Source organism: Pteropus alecto, unplaced genomic scaffold, assembly GCF_000325575.1.
Source record: "Pteropus alecto unplaced genomic scaffold, ASM32557v1 scaffold21, whole genome shotgun sequence".
Lineage (NCBI taxonomy): Eukaryota > Metazoa > Chordata > Mammalia > Chiroptera > Pteropodidae > Pteropus > Pteropus alecto.
Genome location: NW_006436282.1, coordinates 1364206 through 1377395, shown reverse-complemented (window position 1 = coordinate 1377395; position 13190 = coordinate 1364206). Strand labels below are relative to the sequence as shown.

General features: G+C 36.6%; 1 protein-coding gene across 1 annotated transcript in view; it reads left to right on the top strand.

Annotated features, from left to right (window-relative positions):
• CALCR (calcitonin receptor) overlaps positions 1–12585 on the top strand; it is a 48624-nt gene extending 36039 nt beyond the window's left edge. The window contains exons 8-12 of the mRNA XM_006911904.1: positions 1225–1285; positions 1369–1435; positions 3681–3899; positions 4277–4318; positions 12119–12585. Of these exons, the coding sequence (XP_006911966.1) occupies positions 1225–1285; positions 1369–1435; positions 3681–3899; positions 4277–4318; positions 12119–12373 (644 nt within the window). The 3' untranslated portion in view covers positions 12374–12585. The remainder of the gene's footprint in view (positions 1–1224; positions 1286–1368; positions 1436–3680; positions 3900–4276; positions 4319–12118) is intronic.
• The last annotated feature ends 605 nt before the right edge of the window (positions 12586–13190 follow it).

The window sequence follows — 13190 nt, the reverse complement described above, 5'->3', positions numbered from 1 at the left end:
TCCTTTTTACAAAATAATGAGGTGGAAGTGAGATCTCCCAATGACTCTCTTGTTGTCTAATTTAAAATATATATTTCAGAATAAATCCAGAGAATAAATTTCTCTTTCTAATCCCACATGGGTAAATGGTATATTGGAACTGCTGTGAATATAACACGATTGTTTTGTGTAAATAGTCAAAATCAAAATTCTTTTAGGTCAAACATTTAATCGATGGTCTTATTGAAGTATATGCTTCATGGGTTTAGAAGCTGAAATTGTTCTTGGGTGAAAACTCAATATTTGCAGGAATTCTCTTTTTGCATATAATTCACAGAAAATCAAAGTGTGTAGGTCTAATTCACTTCTGATCTGATGATAATTTTCAAACTCATTCTACAAATATCTCAACCAAATTAAGCAATATTCTGTTGTTAATGGGTACATCTGAGAAAAAATGAGAATTTTTTTCTTACGAAAATTACAACTCTACTCTAGATTACCTTTATAGAATGAAAATTGATTTTAAAAAGGGGTAACTTGACGGGATGCATTGCCAGTAACTATCTCCATTGTTCTATTTATAAATTCAAAGTTGTTTTACACTAGCCCTTCTAGTTTAGTCAGGGAAGTCGATACTAAGCTGCTTTAATAAAGATTCTGCAACCAGAACTGACAGAGGGTAGGGAACAAGTGCACCAGCTACTGGGAAGTGTTCTCACTGAAAGAGAACAGGATCGGTACATGTGAGATAAACAGACAGAAAAACAGAAAGCCTAAAAGACACAAGTCTTTCAGAGCAATCAGACGATCATTTCCATATGCTGTCCCAGGTCATTTCCCTCTGTGGTGACCCAGTTTCTCTCCATATGAGAGCCCATGTCACCTACAATAAAAAGCTTTCTGGTCTCAGTCAACAGTCATCATCACCATCACACAGACATAATTGTATAATAGTCATTGTGAGGGTAACAATGTACCTGTCATGCTGGATAATTTGTAAACAGCTTTTAATTATTTGGGTGCTCTTAATCAAACTCTCTGAAAGCACGTGGTATTCTAACTGAGAGTGTTTTTGCCTGGTTTAATCAAAGATAATTTGTGCAGAAGCATCAGGGAAATATCTTGACAGAGACGGTTAACTTGCCATTATTTTTTAAAAGTGAACTACTATTTTCCCTGCAACTGTAGTCACAGCTTATGCTCAAGAAATCAGGTGTAATTTGTACCTTTTCACATTTTTAGGGTTCCCATTGGTGCCAACCACTATCCATGCTGTTACTAGGGCGCTGTACTTCAACGACAAGTAAGTATTATCATGGTTTTTAGTTAATATATTTGTAAATAAAATGTATTTGTATTGATGTCTTCTTCCCCCCTTTGATTCAGCTGCTGGCTGAGTGTGGAAACCTATTTGCTTTACATCATCCACGGCCCTGTCATGGCAGCATTAGTGGTGAGAACTGCTTTTTAAATTCATGATTAACTGTGTTATATCTGGGGATTTCTGTGAGGATGGGTCAATTATAGCATATGCATTATAACTTTCAAATGAAGCTAATTTAATGATAATCTATAGTATGAAGAATAATTTGATTTGAGTCTTCAAATGAAAAAAAATTAATAATATTAGGGGTGGGCACATAAGTTCATTTCTATATATCCCACAACAATGATATAGTTTTTTTTTTTTTAACAATTCTATAACTAACTTCTCCTAGTTAAAGGTAAAGACCAAGATGCTGAGGGATATAATGACAAAGGTGTTGCTGATCAGAAAGTGAGAGATCACAAAGTCCCCCTGCACTATTTTCTCTGGGCTCTGCCAAACAAAATCATCTTCCACTTCATCTTTGATACATGAGCCATCATCCTAATTACCAGTGATCATACATTTAAAATATTTCAGGCACTTCACATTGCTATGTTGTTTCTAACAACAGCCATTCAAAAGTAGATACATCATCAGGACATTTTACTTATTAGGAAAACTAAACCCAAAGACTCAAGTAAACTAACCCACAATCAGATGGCTAGTAAGAAGCTGGGTTAGGGGAGAATACGACTGAATCTATAGCCAAGCTCTTTATTTATACCCATGGTTTACTATGTGTTGGCCAGCGTCAGAACCATCAAATTTAATATTTAGACATTTTCCCCATTAACCACAAACATGGTATTCTGTTCAAATAAGAGTGAGGAAAGTAAAAACAGTCTGAGTCATAGACCATGTTCTGCTCCTGCATTAAAGAGGCATCAATTTATAACTGATTAAATTGTGTTATCATCCAGATTGTCTTCTAATTTTCCTGGGCTTTTAATGCAAATTTTCAGAGTAGTGAAGTACTTACTAGCCCAACTGTCTTCACAAAGACCCACTGACACGGGCCTTGAATATTTACAACTCCCCATAAGAATTCAGTTATTATTAAAGGTCTCTTTCCTTTCTTGGGCAGTAACATTTATTTCTTTTTCAGTTAGGAAAATCATTCTAATTATTTTTAAATAAATTATCAATTAAATTCTAAAAACTTTGTTCAAAACTAATCTTCATAGCCAAAAATAATTGTGCCCCACCAGAATGGCTAATATTAAAAAGTGGCCATACCAAATGTTGGCAAGGCGAAGAGCAACTGAAATTCTCATATAGTGCTGGAAGGAACATAAAGTGAAGCCACCTCTTGGGAAAATAGTTTTGCAATTTCTCATAAAGCTAAACATACATTTACCATTTGAACAGGCAATTCTACTCCTGGGTACTTATTCAAGAGAAATGAAAACACACTTTCACACAAAGACTCATATACAAATATCCATATACAAATAGTCAAATTGTGGAAACCATTCCATTTTCATCAATAGAATGAATAAACAAATAATGCATATTATTCATAGAGTACTACTCAGCATGCCCAATAAATGCTCATGTACACAACATAGGTGAATCTCATAGGTAGTATGTTAAACCAAAGAAGCCAGACACAGAAAATTACAAACTCTATTTCTATGGTAATAGAAATTGGTGGTTGCCAGAGGTGGGATGAGGGAGCCATAGAGTACAAAGGGGCAGGAGGTGACTTTCTGGGGTGATAGAAATGCTCTTTTCTTTTTGGTGGTGTTGTTACCCAGGTGCATACATTTGTCTAAACTTCTCAAGTGTAAACTTAAAATCTCCATGTTACTGAATATACATTATACCTCAACGTAGTTATTTTCTTTAAAAAAAATGTTATTTAAAAAAGAAGGCTTGGTTAGCTGTCTTCACTACATAGACTTTACAGATAAAATTTTCAGTCCTCATTTTACTTAATTAAATCATTGTGGCTGTGGGATGTATCTTCATAACAAAAAGATAAGAAAGCAAGATCTAAAAGAAAGCAAGGTTTAAAACGTTTCTTCTTTGTAAAAGTAAAACTTAACAAACAAACACCCTATTTACAGTTGAACCTAATATACTTACATGTATGGAAAAATATTTTCTCATTTAGAAAAAAATAAGGAAATATTCATTCAAGTCTGAAAAGGATCTTGGTTACACTGATACTTTGGGGCAAATTGCACAACCTCTCATGCAGTCTCTCACATCCTATGTAGGTGACATCTGCTCCCCACACTGGACAAACAAGAATTAAGGAAAGTGGGTGTCCTTCAGTGGTACTGACCTAGATGATTTTTTCATTATTAACATCATATCTTTGCAGGTCAACTTCTTCTTTCTACTCAACATCGTCCGTGTGCTCGTGAAGAAAATGAGGGAAACCCAGGAGGTCGATTCGCACATGTACCTGAAGGCAGTGAGGGCCACTCTGATCCTGGTGCCCCTGCTGGGAATCCAGTTTGTCGTCTTTCCCTGGAGACCATCCAACAAGGTGCTTGGGAAAATCTATGACTACCTGATGCACTCTCTGATTCATTTCCAGGTAAGGAAGCCAATGGTGCATTTATTTTACTACTTGCTCAGCTGGTGGATGCAAGATGATCACTATAATCAGCATATTCTCCTATAAATCTCCATGTTAAATCCAGCACTGTATCAACCAGATTGACTAGAGTTCTTTTAGCTAAATGATAGAGTCACAACAAAAAAAATAAATAAATAAAAATAAAAAACATTTCTAATGGAATATTCTTATAGCAAAGCACTAGATGTAAGTGGTTAATAATTGTTTTTCATCGAGCCTTGACTTGCAATTGCAGTAGCAAACTATTCCTCTCCAGGTTGTCTATTTATATTGATTGTTAATCAACATAATGCACACAAAAATAACTTCAACTCTATTCTTCCTCTTCTTTTTAGGGATTTTTTGTTGCAGTGATTTACTGCTTCTACAACAGCGAGGTAAGCAGGCATTTCACATCATACCACCACGCATTTATATAAAGCCAGCACTTTACAGTTTCCAAAGGCCCTCTTTGCATTTGCCCTTACTTCTACAGTTTTCCTCACATGATTTCATCACTCGCAGGATTGTGTTATTTCCACCACCACAATGTGTGTGTGGTACAATTACGGATATTATCCAGACAGGCAGCTAAGTTCTGATATCTTTGGATTGTACCATGAGCAATAGTGAAAGCTATTCTAGATTCCCGTGAAAACACAAGTCATGTCCTCATTCTCTTTAAAAGACCAAACTCCTCATGAGGGCAGAGCCAATATCCAGCCAGTTCGTACTGGTTCACTGCCTTCTTTTCCAGTTGCTTGGTGCCAGTGTCATACCACTTAAGCAATGTTTTAAAAATCACCCTGAGGTTAAGTTGCAAAACAGATTCTAAAATAAGTAACTTATTCTAAATATTTAGGTCACTAAAATCTAGAGAGCTTTATGGCCAGTGTTTTCAGGGGTTTTCAGCCAGAATTCTCTTTCTTTAAATGAAGTCTCGCGTAGGAGCCCAGTTTGTAAAACATAAAAGCAGAGCCGCTTAAATGTGTACCAAAGAATTCCCAGGACTTCAGAGAACATGATTTGAAACCTCCCTCATTTTTTTCAGGTGAGAAATCTAAACTCCAGAAAGATCATGTGACTTGCCCGATTGACTAGAGTTCTTTTAGCGTAGTTGTAGAACCAGAACTAGAACCCAAATTTCCCGATTCTTAATTGAATGAACTAAACTTTCCACTGCACTGCATTATGTCTATGATTTCTTCTGAAGCTTTGTTAGTATGTTTTATGTAGTTATATGCCACATAACTTTTAATGTAAAAGTATTTTTCATAATATTAAATTAATTCCCATTCAGAATAATTCTATACCAAGGCAAATTATATTTTAAGAGATTAAGATATTATTTTCCTGTAAGTAATTAGAAAAATTTTCTAATAATTATTGATTTATATTTAATTGATTCTCTAGTTTTTATTTTTTCAATTGAACAATATTTAGTGAGCACCTATAATATTTTGCCATTCTTTAACCTATTCCTCATCTTAAACCCCAATATTTTTGTTCCTTCTATTCTCCCTTTTACCTGGTACATTTTATTCTTTCCTTCATCCATTTATCCATGAACTCATTCTTTTATTCAACGAAAATATATAGTGCATTGACTATTGCTAGGGACTAGACTGAAGGCCTGGGATAGAAATAAAAAAAAAAAACCAACATCCTTCTGTTGCCAGCTGTTGAAATGTCTCTTCCTTAAAAAAAAAAAAGAATAGTAAAAACTAATAAATAAGGAGGGCTTAGATCACCCCATCTTTATATCAATTTCTGTGGATGTATGTCCTTGCCTTTTAAGTTGTTTCAGGTTGGCATACAAACTAAACGTTTTCATCTAAAATAATATTAATTTAAGGCTAATCTAAAAATCAGGTTCAGGAGGGGCGTCCCTTGAAAATATGAGAAGATTGCATACATTTGTAAAAATACCTCAATATTTATTATGTCTTAACTATGATCCTGTCTTTGAAGCGCCAGGCACAGAAAGCAAGCCCAGAGGTACTCCTAGCAATTGAATGTGTCTAGTTCCTTTGAATGTTACCTCTGCTTTTTGAAATAAAGAAACCATCCCATAAAATTAAAAACCACCTTAATTTTAATTAAGATCTCCTTGTCAGAGGAAGGTACAAGTGTGGCATTGCTAATAATATAAAAGTTGCACACTGTGCCAAGTGTAGTATCACAGCCCTGTCGGATTTAGGCATCTGGGTCTCAGCTGGGCCTTCTATGTAAGAGAATAAGTATTCTCTTACAACACTAAACACAGGCAGGGCATCCATCTGCATCAGAGAAGGGGCTTGGTTGAATATTAAATGTTACCAGAAAACTAGGGGACTAATATGTCAGTAATACAATGAAGATAGAGGTTTTAATTTTTATTTATTACCTATATGTTATAAGTGATTTCTATTATGGAAATAGCTTAGATAGTCAATGGATCAACTAGAACCAGTGAAGTAAGTTGGAGGATTACAGTCATACAAATCAAGAGATGACCATGAGAGCATGCTTCTCTATCAAATATTTCCTACAACAGCTCTTCCAAATATGTGGACACTGACCATCCAAACATTTCAAAAAATTATTGAGTCCTCAAAAAGATGATTATGACTATAAAGATGCCCAATTTTCCCAAGCAGTAGCTTAAAACTTGAGAGAGTACGACAACACAGTGGATTTTCTCCCTTTTCCAAGTGTCTTGCTATTGCCCTTGCATTGTGGATAAAATAGTTTGTAGATCAAAGTAGCACATGGGCGGAAGGATCTCAACTTAATGGTCACAAATTAGAGTGTGTGAAAACTAAAATTTTGTTAATTTGCTGCAACTTACCTCATCTTGCTTTGAAAAGCCCACTATACTAACCTCTAATACAGGCATACCTCATTGTATTATGCTTTTGCTTTACTGCACATCACAGATGTTGTATTTTTTATAAACTGAAGCCAAGACCCTCCACAAGCAAAAGGATTATGAGTCGCTTTATGCAATTCTCGCTTTATTGTGGTGATCTGGAATCAAATCCGCAATATCTCCGAGGTATGCCTGCAATTTACAACAGTCTCTTTCTAGAAAATATTTAGTTCAAAAGCTTTTGTTCAAAGATGTAGCTGGTCACCCAATATTATTCTGGCAGCTCACCCCTCCATTGAAGTTCATGGTAGCTCCCATCACTTCTATGGACCCTCGAGTTCCTTTCACTCCGTAGCCTCCTCAACCAAGCCCCAGACCTCTTCTGATTCACAATTCTCTCATCCGAGCCACCTGAGGAGCCCAGGATTTCCTGACCCTATCTTCACACTGTGATTCTGTCTTCAGTACGTGTCCTAGCCCCTGCCATTCCACTGCTCAGGCACCATGTTGGACATAGTACCAGGACAATGTGGGATTTCTTTCTTTGCTGGACTATCAATTTTCAGGATTATGCTTTCAGAATCAATGAGAAAAACCTGCTATACTGGGATGTTCCTATTATTCCTTGCTTTCTTTCTTCTCTCCATTTTCCCAGGTCTTCCTACTATGAAGGGAAAAATGCAAGGTCATTATGTCTCTATATCTCTCTCTCCTCTTCCCCTTGGAATTGGAAGAGCTCTGCACTGACCCCTTCTCCTTCCTGTCTGAAAGGGGCTCTCCCTATATCATATCCTACAAACTCTCTATGTCATGGTTTTTAGTAAAATTCTATTTTACTAAAAGTAAGGTTTTCACTACATATGCAAAGAGAAGCTTTTCTATTTAGAAATTCTTTCTTGCACTCAATGAAACCTGCTTTGTCAGAACAAATGTCTTTCTAGAGATTCAGAAAGGTCAGCTTTGAGACTGAAAGCTAAGCAATGACTTCTTTATTCTAGACTAGTATTCTCAAACTTAAGTGTGCCTCAGAATCACCTGGAAAGTTTATTAAAACATAGATTGCTGGGCTCCTACCAGCAGTTTCCTATTCAGAACAACAGGGATGAGGCCTAAGAATTCGCATTTCTAACAAGTTCCCAAGTGATGCTGATGCTGCTGATCTGGAGCCCACACTTTGAGAATCAGCACCCTAGATAGAATCTAATTTGTCCTTTGAGCAATGAATGACCTTGACTTAATGAATGGGGAAGATGCAAGGTGATGCTATTTAAGAAACACAATAATTAAATATTTTCAAAAATATTAACCTTATTACAAATGATGCTTATTTATTATTGTCGTTTAGAACAAGATATCCTTTCCAAACATAGGAAAGTGTATATTGAAAGGGAATTAGAAAGTCCTCATCTTGTAATCATCAAGTACCTTAAACTAAAGACTGTATAAATTCTATAAGATAAAAAAAATTCTGTAAGGTAAAGACCAGTAGAGATATTGCTGATATGTCCTCCAAAAAGGTGGGGAAAATATCAGTAACAACTTTGTGAATAATATTCAGAAGTATCCTTTAGCATTTAATTAATAGGATATAATAGGGATTCAGCTTCCAAAAGTCTTATCAAAACATTTAAAGCATGCAATTACTTTTTAACTTCCAAGTGAATTTAAAGTGTTTTTTTATTACAATTTTTGTAAGTTAATTAATTTAAAAAATAAAATAAAATTACGATTTTTAATTTTAAATTCAGATTGCAGCAGGTCTATTGAGTTGTAGTGGCAGAAAGGGAAGGATTGAAGGAGCGGGCCTTAAAATCTTTTTATTCATTGGCTCAAAACTTCTGGTGTAAACCCCACCTTCCATTTAAGTACATAAGTGCAGGTGCTTATGATGGACTTAACAGGAAAACAAAGACTAGGACAAAACTATTCGATTCCAATCTGATTTTCTTTTTTACAAAAAAAAAAAAAACTTTTTTACAAAAGGTTTTACGTAAACTGAGACCCAAATATATCAACCTTACACAGCCGGTTCATAATAGAGCCAGGTGTAATAATTATGTCTTCAAATCGTCAGACCAGGGCTGTTTTTTAAAGTTGGCAATAAAAAAAATTGATATAATCAGGGGAAACTCTAAAGTGACCTGTGTTAATTGCTTTTATAATGGGTAATGAATTCATATAGTAATTCAAAACTTTGTTCTATTCGGACGTCATACTATTTATCCCCTTGGCATCTCCTAACATTTCTGATGCTTCAGGGACAATGAAAATCTCCTTGTTTATTTATTTTTTTTATTCAATGTCCTTATTCTTGGATCCGAGCAGCATTAGGCTCAACCTGTAGTATTGTAGGAGATAATTGCCCTTATTAAAGTGTGATTATTAAAGTGTCTTTTACATGCTGCTAAGGGCCTATTCTAATATGTGTGGTTTACCAATTAAAGCAGATTGCCATCTCCATAAAAAAGGATAGGTTATAATTATAAGATACAATTATAGAGGGCTATGAACATTTCTTAGTAATAATTTTTAAAAATTAAAATAGACTTCAAATGCTTTGGCCTCATGCTGAGTTGGGTACTTCATCAATATGCATGGTGCTCCAATGGGGATTATTTTAAAAAGACAAGTGAGAAGAAACACAGGCTTCCTTTTTTTCCTGCTGGTCACTTTTACAAACTCTCTCTAAACTTATTACTGTCTACCTCAGAATATCTGTGTAAGTTTTAGTTATAAGGACAATTTCTCAACAGGGCATTTAGTGATTCCTAGATTATAAACCTGGCATGTAAGGACCTATATTTAATAGGCAGTACAGCCGAAATAAAGCCACACCACCTCTTGGCTAGTCTCGACAGGAAAATATATTGTGTAGAAATCTAAATCCAAACTCCAAAAGAGAATTGGAAAGCCACATAAATATATACTAGATTCTTGAAAAGATACTAAAGGAGGAATTTCATTGCATGGCATAAAGTAAAATTTACTCATGTTTTATCTGAAAATGTAACTAACTCAGTAGGGATGTGCTTTTCCAGATGTAGTCAGCTTATGGTTTCATATCAATCCTTTCTGATATAATCAGTCCAGTCTTTCTCCAATTCTATAGCTCTCCCTATTGCACAGATTGCAAAGCAAAAGCCCAGAAACTAGTCAGGGAAGCACAGGATCTCCTTGGGGAGTGATGTGGAAGATGAAGGGATCAATGAAAGAGGAGAGTCTGACATACTAGCATTGGAAAATATATTCTTAGGGATGATCTCCCTGTTGAGAGTGTTTTCCTTCCTTTTCCCAAAAGCTCCAACAGCACCCTTTTCCCAGTGCAAACCACAATGTGAAGAAAACTCTTTTCATTTGCATTAGCATCAGATATTTCACAGGAAGTGACAATCAAACATGATATCTGAAACTGTGTGTGTATTGAGAGTTTTTTATTTTCTTAGCACAACCATCCTCCAAAAAAATGACAGAAGACTTTCATTTTAATCTAAAGACTAAAGTCAGCAACCTGTCATAATAATGGTATAGTAATAACAGTGGCTTCACTGTATGGTACTTTAAAGTTTAGAGACCACTTTGATATGTCCTGTTACAATTTAATCTTTCAAACATCTAGGTGAAGTAGAAGAGTTATATTAAAGAAGAGTCTCAGAGAAGTTAAGTTTCCTGCCCATGATTACATGGCTAATGTGGGCAGAATTGGTTTCCTGATTCCATTCAATAGGTTTTTTTATTTTTCATGGCATCACATAAAACCCAGTGAAATGATCTAAAGATTAAAAAGGAATGAGAAGATGGTGTGATGTTATTCAATGACAACCTTTCTCTCCTGCCCAGACAATTGCTGGTGCAAAATTACAAGTGATTCTAATATTTTCCCAAAGTAGCAACCCACTTAAGCTCCAGAGCAATTCCCAGAAACATGTACTTTCTTTCATGAGAGAGCCAGCAACAGTTGTAGAGGACCAGACGTCCAGTGGCTTGCAAATCACCTCAGGGAGGAATTCAAATTCTCCAAAACCTGTGATTCTAAGTCTTATATTAAAACCCAGGGTTTCATAGTTGCATGAAAGAAAACTTTAGTTTCTCTCTTTGGTTCGCTCTAGACATTTTCAGCATCCCCACCCTAATACTACCGGACACCGTCACACTAATTAAAACATAGTCATGGATGATCGCTTTCTGCACTGGAAGAGTTGTGAACTCATTCTAGAACGAATGCTGACAACCAGTCCACAGATATTTGTTGATTAACTGCTTTATGACAAACAGCATGACAAGTTCTAGAAATACAAAGATGCATAGGACATGGTTCCTGATCTTCAGTATTTCACCATACAGGAAGAAAGAAAGACATATTAAATCTTACAATAAAAAGTAGTAAGAACAATAATGAATACCCGGATGAGTGCAACAAAAGCACAGAAAAGAGATGCCTAACTCTCCATTGCGGGTCAAGAAAAGTTTCCTGGGGAGAACAGCAGAATTGAGTCCTAAAAAGAGGTTTTAGCATTGGTGAAGGGTGGGCAAGGGGCATTTCAGGCAGAAGAAGTGAGTAGAGGCCTGATGGGAAGAAACTATACAGCTGGTAGGGGGAAATAGGTAGTTTGTTTCTTTGGGAGAATGAAGGTCAAGGGAATAAGTAGCTAAGGAACACTTTGGCAAAGAGACGAGCCAACACAGGTGAAAGCAGTGGAATGATGAAGTTTTTCACTCCTCTCACTGGCAGCATCTCTGCCTGGTGTCCAACTGCTCCTACTGGACACTAAATCCCTCCTTTATTTGCCTGGCTGAGTGGCTGAAATAGAAGCATTTTTGGTAAATAGCTAAAGAACAAAACTATCAGACCGAAACTTCATGTCACTTTTGATGTGGATTTAATTCCTTCTCCTGAAGAGAATAACCCTGACCAAGTTCAGCCCACGTGAAATATGTCACACATTGCTATCCTGAATGGCAACAGCTGAGTGCAGAAAGCTAAAATGTGTGAAGGAATACACTGTTTCCAATTCTTTTTCCCTAATAGGATGTGTGTGCCATATTGATGAAACCAAATCAAATTTCATTCATTGGATGTAAGGGCTAAAAAAAAAACCTTTGCACAAAAATAGCAAGTAACCTTGCAAATGGTACTTCGGCAAGTCTCTAACTCAGTTCTCCAATTTGCAAATTCTTCTTCCAAGACTATATTCCATAGCCAGAGCATATACTGCACCGCCCTTTAGATCAGAATTGCAGTTCAACCAACCCACCGTAACCTCTGATAAGCCCAAGAACTGTGCCCATAAACTTGTCTGGGGTCATGTCCGATAATTATCTGAGAACAAGACTCCCTTTTTTCTTTCAGGTCCAAACCGCTGTGAAGCGTCAATGGATCCAATTTAAAATCCAATGGGACCAGCGCCGGGGGGGCCGCAACCACAGGCGCCCCCATTTCCACGCTGCAGCTGCAGCTGCAGCCGCCGCGGAGGCTGAGGCTGGCGATATCCCTGTCTACATCTGCCATCAGGAGCCGAGGAACAACGAACCCGCCATCAACCTGGGCGAGGAGGGTGCTGAAGACATCCCTATGGAAATCATTGAGCAGGAGTCATGCGCTTAAATGTGAAACAAATATAGCATTGTGATTACTGAGCCTTCATGCCCTGGGAGAAAGACCAACCATGCGTTTAAAGTGATCCCCATCCTCCCAGGAGCCAAATATCATTTGTGAAGAATTATTAAGTGATTTTTTCCATAGTGAATCTGAAGAAAGTTCTTCTTGGTACTATTGCTATGGGAGACAGTCTAAGGAATGGAATCTCCCAATGCAACACTTGTGAATTCCATCTTTCATCCAGGACTGAAATGCAGGTGTAATGCAAGCAAAGTATCCAAGAAAAACACAATTAAATTGACCTAGTTCAGATACAGGGTGCTCCTTATTAATCTTGAGCCATTTATACCTTTGAAAAATTAAAATCACTGTCACTATTTTTCTTTTTAACTCTAAACTTTGAATTCGAATATTTCTGTATTTGGCTATGGATCTGATTTTTAATTTTTTTTATTTCAATCAATTCTAAAGTTACTCAGATGTTTTACCATCCACACGTGTAAACCACACAATTACAACATGACCTCTGCAAGACAAAGTAGCTTTCTAATATAGAGATGACTGAGCATATGGGGTGGAAAGACCTGCATTTGGCAGGAAGATGTAATGCTTTGAATGAAAAAAAAAAATTAGAGTCAATTTGATCGAAACATTAGGCGAGCCAATTTGTTAAACGGTCTATTAATATTGTATGCTCAGACAGGTCTTGGATGATCCCGTCCACTGGGCCGCCCTCACTGCAGTAAGGAGTTGGCCTTCGTGTTGAATGTGCTTTAGTCACTGACATTTTTAGAATGAGAGGTCACAAAGAATCCTTTGCTAA